The sequence below is a fragment of the Cynocephalus volans genome, chromosome 15 (genome assembly GCF_027409185.1).
Source record: "Cynocephalus volans isolate mCynVol1 chromosome 15, mCynVol1.pri, whole genome shotgun sequence".
NCBI lineage: Eukaryota > Metazoa > Chordata > Mammalia > Dermoptera > Cynocephalidae > Cynocephalus > Cynocephalus volans.
In genome coordinates, this window is record NC_084474.1 from 96,001,376 (window position 1) to 96,010,598 (window position 9,223).

At 61.9% G+C, this 9,223-nt stretch overlaps 1 protein-coding gene across 1 annotated transcript; it reads left to right on the top strand.

Moving 5' to 3' along the window:
* Positions 1 to 1,962: 1,962 nt before the first annotated feature.
* On the top strand, positions 1,963 to 7,799 carry MAPK15 (mitogen-activated protein kinase 15). Its single transcript, XM_063080053.1, has 14 exons — positions 1,963 to 2,031; positions 3,284 to 3,382; positions 3,598 to 3,627; positions 3,757 to 3,847; positions 4,362 to 4,492; positions 4,578 to 4,741; positions 4,911 to 5,050; positions 5,825 to 5,882; positions 6,354 to 6,491; positions 6,623 to 6,728; positions 6,845 to 7,060; positions 7,212 to 7,301; positions 7,379 to 7,507; positions 7,617 to 7,799. The coding sequence occupies exons 1-14, from the start codon at positions 1,963 to 1,965 to the stop codon at positions 7,797 to 7,799; spliced, it is 1,644 nt and encodes a 547-aa protein (XP_062936123.1).
* Positions 7,800 to 9,223: the final 1,424 nt, after the last annotated feature.

The window sequence follows — 9,223 nt, forward strand, 5'->3', positions numbered from 1 at the left end:
ATGGAACAACAAAAGACCCCCAAATAGCCAAAGCAATCCTGAGCAGAAAAAAATTAACAATAATAATAATAAAGCTGGAGGCATAACACTCCCTGACTTCAAACTATACTACAAAGCTATAGTAATCAAACCAGCATGGTACTGGTATAAAAACAGACACTCAGACCAATGGAACAGAATAGAGAACTCAGAAACCAACCCAAATACTTACAGCCAACTGATCTTTAATAAAGACAACAAGAACATACATTGGGGAAAAGACTGCCTCTTCAATAAATGGTGCTGGGAAAACTGGACATACATATGTAGAAAAACGAAACGACCAGTATCTCTCACCATATACCAAAATCAACTCAAAATGGATTAAAGACTTAAATATAAGACCTGAAATTATAAAACTCATAAAAGAAAGCAGGGAAAACACTTTAAGATATAGGTATGGGCAAAGACTTTATGAATATGACCCCCAAAGCACAGGCAACAAAAGAAAAAGTGAACAAATGGGATTATATCAAACTAAAGCTTCTGCACAGCAAAAGAAACATTTAACAGAGTGTAAGGACAACCTACAGAATGGGAGAAAACATTTGCAAACTATGCATTTGACAAGGGATTAATATCCAGAATATACAAAGAACTCAAACAACTTCACAGTAAAAAAACAAGTAACCCAATTAAGAAATCGGCAAAGGATCTGAACAGACATTTCTCATGGAAGATATACAAATGACCAACAGACACATGAAAAAGTGCTCCACATCGCTAAGCATCAGGGAAATGCAAATCAAAACCACACTGAGATATCATGTCACCCCAGTTAGACTGGCTATTATCAAAAAGAATAACAAATGCTAGCAAGGATGTGGAGAAAACGGAACCCTCCTGCACTGTTGGTGGGACTGTAAATTGGTGCGGTCATTAGGGAAAACGGCATGGAAGTTCCTCAAACAACTACAGATAGAACTGCCATACGATCCAGCAATCCCACTGCTGGGTGTATATGCAAAGGAATGAAAATCACCTTGTCGAAGATGCACAGAATTCTTACATGCTGGTCCCCAGGCAGTCTGGGAAGCGGGCTCAGAACGGGGCGGGGCCCCAGGACTCTGCCGGGCCCTGCTCTGTACCCACCCTCGCCCCCTGGTGATCTTGCCTGGCTGCTACTTTAAGTGACACCTGCACCAGCACCCCCAGTGTCTGTCACCTCGTCCCTCCAAAGTCATGTCTCTAAGATGTCCCAATTCCTGAGTCTCTTCGCTAAACCTGCTCTAGCCACCGCCTTCCCCGTCTCCGCCCCGTCCTTCCAGAGCCGTGAACGTGGCCGTCAACGCGGATTCCTCTTCCTCACAGTAAATCCAGGGGCTCCACTGCAGCCGGAACCCACCCCTGCCCCGCCGGCGCCGTCGCTCTCGGTCCCCGCGCCCGCGCTCCTCCACGCGGGGCTCCCGTGCCCAGCCGTGCCCTCCCCAGCTTTCCGCCGGTGTCCGGGGCCGCTCCCACTTCCTGCCCCGCGCCGCCCCGCCCCGCGGCCCCTGACCCCGCTCTTTCCCGCCGAGGCGCTGCTCTCCGTCGGGCGCCCGCCCCCGGCCTCCCCGGCGTCCGGCGCTCAGTCCCCTCGCCGCGCCGGGACCTGCCCACTCGGCGCCCGCTCGCGCTGGGCTGGATGCTGCGGCGACCGCGCGCGGCCCCTGCCCGCAAACGGCTCCGGACGAGCGGCGCGTCTGCGAGCCCCGCCTCGACGCCGAGCGCACCTCACCGGAGCCGAGGGCGGTGACCGAAGCCTGCTCGGGGGCTGGAGGGCGAGGGGCGGGGCCGCGCGGCCCGGTGGGCGGGGCTTGGTTCCGACCCGCCCACCCGCCCAGACGCAGGCGCGGGCCGCCGTCGGTTCCCAGGGCGACGGACTCAACAGCGCCAGCCCCGCGGGGCTCCACGCCGACCCTGCGAGGGCGCCCGCCGGCCACCATGTGCGCCGCCGAGGTGGACTGCCACGTCGCCCGCAGATACCTGCTCAAGCGGAGGCTCGGGAAGGGGGTGAGCTACCGAGGGGCGCCGCAGCTCTGCGGAACAGGCCTTGCGCAGGCCACCGCACCCCTCTGTGCCTCAGTTTCCTCATGGGGTAACACGATCCTGGCAGTGCCTCCACCCAGGGGCCTGGCTCCGGGAAGCAGGTGGCAGCCAGGGCCTCCAGCGGTCTCAGGCGGAGCGATCCTGGCGTCCCGGTCGCCCACCGTCCCCTGCTTCTGGGTCGCTTCTCCCTATGCCCACAGGACGCTCCCGGGAGCGTCAGTCCGGCTTAGGTCGCCGAAGGGCAGGAGGGGCGGATCCCGGCATCAGCCCTGTCTCAGGAGCGCATGGGGAGGCCCAGGAAGGACCAGAGCGGGTATATGGGGTAGGCGTGGAGAGGCGTGAGCATGTGGGGCTGTGTATGTGGAGGTGTGATTGTGCGGGTGTGTTGGAGTGCGTGGAGGGGAGGGGGAGGAAGAGCGTCCAGAGTGCAAACAGCACGTGCAAAGGCCCTGAGGCAAGGGCCTGCTTGGTTACTGGAGAGAGGGCAGACTTATGTGTGACTGGGGAGTAAGACAGGGGTGGGGGGTGGGGAGACCCTGCTAAACAAGCGATGAGGGGCCTGACTGAGGGGCTTTGGATAACTTTGAGGACTTTGGCTTCTACTGTTATTGACACTGGGATCTGTAGCAGCTGTCGGTACCATTTACCAGGCTCACCTTGCCCGTGCAGTTAAGGATCAGCTGTGGGGGTGGGCGGGAGTGGCAGAGGGAGATTAGTTAAGAGGTTAGTGTGGCAATCCAGCAGGAGATGTTGGAGGCTCAGACCCGGGTGGAGGCAGCAGAGACGGTGGGAACTGGTTGAATTCTGGATGAATTCTGAAGGCAGAGTCCATGGGGTTTGCTGGCAGGCTGGATGGGGTGTGTGAGAAAGAGGGATTGAGAATACTTAGGTGGCTGGAAGGGTGAAAGACCACCCTCAGTTCCCGCCCAGAAGTTCTCTGTGACCTCATCTCCTCCAGAGACCTCACCAGCTCTCACCTCCTCCCTTGCCTCCATCTCCCCTTGCTTCTCATCGCCCGCTCTGGAAGGTGCCAGAGTCCTGGGCAGCCTGCAATTATGGGGTCCAGAGCTCCAGACCTCACCACACTCCTGTCCCCTCCCAGGACCCAGAGTGGGAAGGAGTAGCCTCTTGTCTTCAGGGTGCAATCTGGATGGTCAGGGGACAGCTGGGCAGGAGCTGGCCCTGTCCTCAGCAGGCTGCCCGTGCTCCTCCCCAGGCCTACGGCATTGTGTGGAAGGCAGTGGATCGGAGGACTGGTGAGGTCGTGGCCATCAAGAAAATCTTTGATGCCTTCAGGGATAAGACGGATGCCCAGGTAAGTGAGTGGGATGAGGGCAGGAGGGACCCCCCTGCCTTGGTGCCTGGAGGCTCAGGTGTAGATCCCAAGCCCAATCACAGCGGGTTTCCTGGTGTCTCTTGGAACACTGTCCCCTCTGTGATCCGTGGTCCAGTGGGTGTTTGGAGCCTTCCAGGATGTAGGCTTGCTTCTTGCTCTGTTGGCCCCCATGCCTGTGTTTCTGTCTCTTCCAGAGAACGTTCCGGGAAATCATGCTCCTCCAGGTTAGTGGCCCAGGTCATCTCGCCTGATTCCCTTCCCCAGGTACAGGTCTTTCCAGACGGGGGGAAGCCAGGCCCCTCTGCCTCCAGAGCACAGCCCCTGGCCTTCCAACAGCAACCAACTCTCCCCAGGAGTTTGGGGACCATCCCAACATCATCCGCCTCCTTGATGTGATCCGGGCAGAGAATGACAAGGACATTTACCTGGTGTTTGAGTCTATGGGTGAGTGAGGCCTCGATCAGCCCCCAGCCCCACCTCTGTCCTGCCTCCCTCTGTGTCTCCCCTCTGCTGCCCGGTCCCTGCACCTTGTACCCTGTACCTTGTACCCTGTACCCAAGGACAAAGAGCTGGCAGGTGTCAGCCCCCAGAGCCTGGTGCTGACCACCTTGACCCACTAGCTCTGTCCACAGTCTGCAGCCTTTTCCTTTTTCTACCCATTTTATAAAACAAAGGCAACATGAAATAAAGTATTAAAATAATTCCACAAGCTTTATTGCTGTACTGACAGTGAGCAGGACTGAAAAGGCTGTGGGGTGGCTAGGCGGTGTGAGAGCCAGGACATGGTTCTAAGGGTGGCCGGCAGGACCTGGGCACTATGGGCCATGGACGGGTTCACAGTGGGACTGACCTGCCCACTCTCCCTAGGCTCCCCCTCAGCCTCCTAGAGTGAACTGCACATCCTTCCTTGCTGCTGCCACCCCCCCCCGCCTAAACTGAGGCACATGCCTGTCCCCAGACACTGACCTCAACGCTGTCATCCGAAAGGGTGGACTGCTGCAGGATGTCCACAAGCGCTACATCTTCTACCAGCTCCTGCAGGCCACCAAGTTCATCCACTCAGGGCACGTCATCCATCGGGACCAGAAGGTGCGTCCGTCTGCACAGCTCCCAGCCCCTAGCCCCGATGTGCACCCCCTGGCCCCGTCGGCCCTCAGCCCCCTCCTCTCTCCAGCCGTCCAATGTTCTCCTGGATGCCAGCTGCTTGGTGAAGCTCTGCGACTTTGGCCTGGCCCGCTCCCTGAGCAACCTCCCTGAGGGACCTGAGGGCCAGGCACTGACAGAGTACGTGGCCACACGCTGGTACCGAGCTCCAGAGGTGCTACTGTCCTCGCGCTGGTGAGAGTGAGGTGCCCCAAGCCCCCTTCTCCCTGCAGGCCCCCTTGGCCCTCCCTCCTGCCCAGCTGGGGCTCCCAGGACCTCCTGTACCCTGGGACTGCCTTGGTCCCACCTGTGTCCTCACTTCTCCCTCCCCCATGCCCCGTGCCCACCCCCTTTCCCACCCCAGGTACACCCCCAGGGTGGACATGTGGAGTCTGGGCTGTATCCTGGGGGAGATGCTGCGAGGGAGGCCCCTGTTCCCGGGCACGTCCACACTTCACCAGCTGGAGCTGATCCTGGAGACCATCCCTCTGCCATCCGAGGAGGGTGAGCGTGTGTGCTGGGGTCGCAATCTCAGCAGCTTGTCCACTGGGCACCAGGACATGGGGGTCAGAGAACAGGACAGCACTGCATGGGGAGGAGGGACCAGGACAGGGAGGGAGTAGCAGGAGCCCCAGGATGACCAGAAAGGGCAGGCCCTGCTGATGGAGAGCCCCAGAGGAGCTGCCGGTGGCACGGGGAGGACTGTGCAGACTGCAAGGGAGGCCAGACCTGGCCCCGGGTCCTGAGGGCCAGGCAGTGACCACAAAGAAGCCATCTGGGTCAGGACCAGGTCCCCAGCCCCGCCGAGGGATGCAGGGGGTGGGGTGAGGACTGTCCCCGTGCTGGGGGCTGGGGTGTGTGTAGACTTGGGTGGCAGGTGGGGTGCTAAGGGAAGAGGTGGGGGAGGAGCAATGGGGCGGGGCCGTGGGGGTCACTGTTCTCTGGGGACAAGAGGGGGACATTCACAGGACTGAGTGGGGTACCCTGTTCTTACCCCACGTCTCTGCTGTCCTGGGTGGAGCAGCACGGGCTTCGTCCATGGAGTGGGAGGCACCAGCATCCAGTGTGAGGTGCCCACGTGTTGAGGGGGGTGCCTCTGTGGGTGCTCTGTGCACACGTGGGGTGCGGGCCAGCTATCGAGGGTTTGAGCCCAGCCAGACAGGGAAAGCCCCGCAGAGAAGCTGCACTCCATGGGGCCAGGAGAGATGGCTGACCCAGGCCGCTGAGCCGCCCCACCGCCCGGATCTGCCTGCTCACACCACCTTCTGCCCACCCCAGACCTACTGGCCCTCGGCTCAGGCTACAGCGCCTCCATTCTGCATCGCCTGGGGTCCCAGTGAGTGAGGGCGCTTTGTGCTGCGGGGTCGGGGTGGCCTGTGGGGAGGAGTGAATGGGGCCACCTTCCTGCAACCTTGCTGGGGCCAGTTTCTGCCAGTGCAGACCCCACTGCTCTCCTGATGGTGGTTCCAAACCTAGCAACTGTTGGTCACCCTAAAAACAAGGAGACCCCAGAGCCAGCCCAGCTCTGCTGGGAGGGGGAGGAGCATTAGGAGGCTGCGGGAGAGCACCCAGGGGCCTGGGTTAGTTGGAGGGAGGTCCGGAGAAGCTGGGGGGTGCGGTGGTGGAGAGGAGGGGACCAGGAGGCGAAGCAGGGGTCTCCTGACTCTCCCAGGCTGACCTGCAGGTCAGCCATAGAGACAGGAAAGTGGGGCAAGGTTGGCAGCCAAGCCCCAGGCCACAGGCTTGGATCTGGGGAGATGTCCGTGGGTCGGGGCCCTGGAGGGGAGATGACACGGGCTACCCACAGGCCAAAGCAGACGCTGGACGCCCTCCTGCCACCAGACACTCCCCCAGAGGCCCTGGACCTCCTCAGGCGACTCCTGGTGTTTGCCCCGGACAAGCGGCTTAGCGCGGCACAGGCACTGCAGCACCCCTACGTGCGGAGGTGGGGTGGGCAGAGGGCAGACCCAGGAGGGCGCGCCCCAAAGTGCTGGGGCGGGGTAAGAGCACTAAGGGCTCCCTTGACTGCAGCCCGGGTACCACCTCTCCCGCACTCGCCTCTGTGGCTCATGGCAGGTTCCACGGCCCCGACCGCGAGTGGACGCGGGAGGCAGATGTGCGGCTCCCGGTGCATGAAGGAGTCCAGCTCTCTGCACCCGAGTATCGCAGCCTCCTCTACCAGGTGCTCCGGACGTGACCTCCATCATTCCCCATCCACGTGCACCCTCGATGCTTCCTCCCACCTCGACGATCCCCCACAGCCTGCACCTCTGAGCGCCCCTCGCACCCCTCCTGCAGATGATCCTGGAGCGCAGGGCCACCAGCCGCGTCCCAAGAGAGGAGGGCCTGGAGGGCGCCCCCCAGGGGACAGAGCCCAGAGCCTTTCAGCCCCGGGTGCACCCACTCAAAACCAGAGCTGTCCCCCAGCTCCCCTCGGGGACACCTGCGTGGAACCCCGGACCAAGGCCTCAGCGTGGCCCTGGACACGACCCAGAGCAGGACTCTGAGCATGGTGTGTGATCTTTGCTGCCACCCACATGGAGCAGGGCCCAGGGCCCCTCCTGTGTGGGACCATCAGCCATGCCCGTCACCAGGCTCCTAACCTTGGGGTTGATCTTCCCACCCCACAGAAGCCCCCAGTGCAGCCAAGAACATTCCTGGGCAGAACTCTGCCTCCCCGCTCCAACCTCTGCCCCCAGGGAGGCGGGAAAGGCCCCCTGGGGCGACGGTGGAGTTCCCCCTGGCACGCTCATGGGTAAGTCGTGGCTGGGTGGGCGCAGGAGAAACCCTCCACTGTATCTTTCAGTGACCTTGTGATGCTCCCCTTCCCAGGTACACCCAACCGGGAGAGGGGCGGTGCCCTCCTTGACCTCACAGGTGGATGCCCAGGTGGCCCACCAGGCCCTGATCCGCGGTGGCCGTAACCGGGACAGTGGGGTGAAGGCTGCCGGAGCACGACGGGTGAGCCCGGCCCCAGTCTGGGCCTCTCCCTCCCTTCCTGTCCTTCCCATCCCCCTCCCCCTCCCCCTCTGACCCCTGTGCCCCTCACACTGCCCCCACCTGTATGCAGGCTCCTGCCCAGCTTCCCCGGGACGCCCAGCCCAAGCCCCGGCCAGGCCGGAGGATGTTCAGCACCTCAGTCTCGCAGGGGGCCCTGGGGGCCACCAGGGCTGCACTGGGGGGCTACTCCCAAGCCTATGGTACCATCTGCCACTCGGCACTGGGCCACCTGCCCCTGCTCCCAGGACCCTGAGCATGAGCCACCCTACCCCCCTTCAGCCCAGCTTCGCCCCAATTCCAGCCCCTGCCCCTCAACTCGCTGCTCCTCCTCAGTCCCCAGCCCCGTTGTCTCTTCCCCAGACCCCAGCGTGCCTCAGCCCTCCTGCCCTGTGCCTGGCCACGTTCATGCTCCAGAAGACTTGTCTGGGCCTCTTGGGTGCAGATGAGGTTCCCACCCCAGCCCCATGACTTCCCCCAATAAAGGCTTGTCTGCCTCAGCCTGCCCACTGTCCTGCATCCACTCCCTCCGGAGGCCACACCAGCTCCATCCTGAAACCTCCACCCCGCGTCCAACACAGGAGCCCAGTGGGAAGCTGCAGTGGCCTCTGTCTGCTGTCACGTGTGGCTCCTGCCCCCCCCAGCATCCAGCTTAGGGCTTTCCTCTAGGCTAGTGCAGCCTAAAGCCAGCCTGCAGGGGGCCAGCTTCCTGCCCTTTGTCCACAAGTGCCCTGGTGCTGGCTTTGTCCCTCAGCACCATCAGATCCCTGCCTGGGGCTGCTGTTTGTGACCCTGAACCAGAGAGGAAAAGGGGAGAGAGAAGGGAACAGCTTTTTCCCGCCCCTCCCCCAGGCCCCCCGATGCCTTGCCTTTCCCCTACTGTCAGTGACTGTAGCCTGTGCCCCACCAACAGTGACTGGCACCTGGTCCATCTCCAGGTCTTGGCAAGGGGACGGGGAACCCTGGAGATCTTTGTGGCGCTCAAGGTTATCTCCTCTGGCCACCACCCAGCAGAGGGCCGGGTGTGAGTTCAGACCAGGGGTGTGCAGGGCCAAAGAGGTCAGAGGGGCCAGGAGGGCACGGAGCTGTGTCCCACGGTGCCATGGGTGCCCCGCAGCACACCTGGACCTAGCGGGAATGCAGGGAGGCCACCTCTGGGCTGCCAAGTGGGGTGCTCTCATCTGAGGGGTGGCAGCGGGCGGCGGCGCTGGGTGGAGGAGTGGGTGGGCACCGCAGCGAGGAGACCCAGAGAGCAGGGACACAAGCAGGCGGGGGCTGCAGGAGTGGGGGGGGGGCGAGCACCGGTCAGCGGGACGGTGCCACTCGGTGGAGCTTTGAGAAGCCAAGGCACAGCCAGCCCTGGGGATTGCAAGTAGGACACCGAGGCTGCGGCGGCCGGTGCTGTAGAGGCGGCTGAGAGGCCAGGGACCCGCTGGGTGGTGGCGGATGGGCGCCCAGGCAGGGAAGGACTCCAGCAAGCAGGGGCTGCGAAACGAGGCCGGAAGTGTCTGCCGGGCTTGGTGACCAGGGGGCTGCAGGTGAGTGCCCATGGAGCGGCCTGCACAGGGGGCTGCATACACGAGGAGGGGTTGAGAGGAGGAAGGAGTGTGGATCGGGTTAGAAGCCACAGGTAGAGGTGTGGAGGGCCTGTAGTGCTCCCTACAGGGACACGTGCTTCCG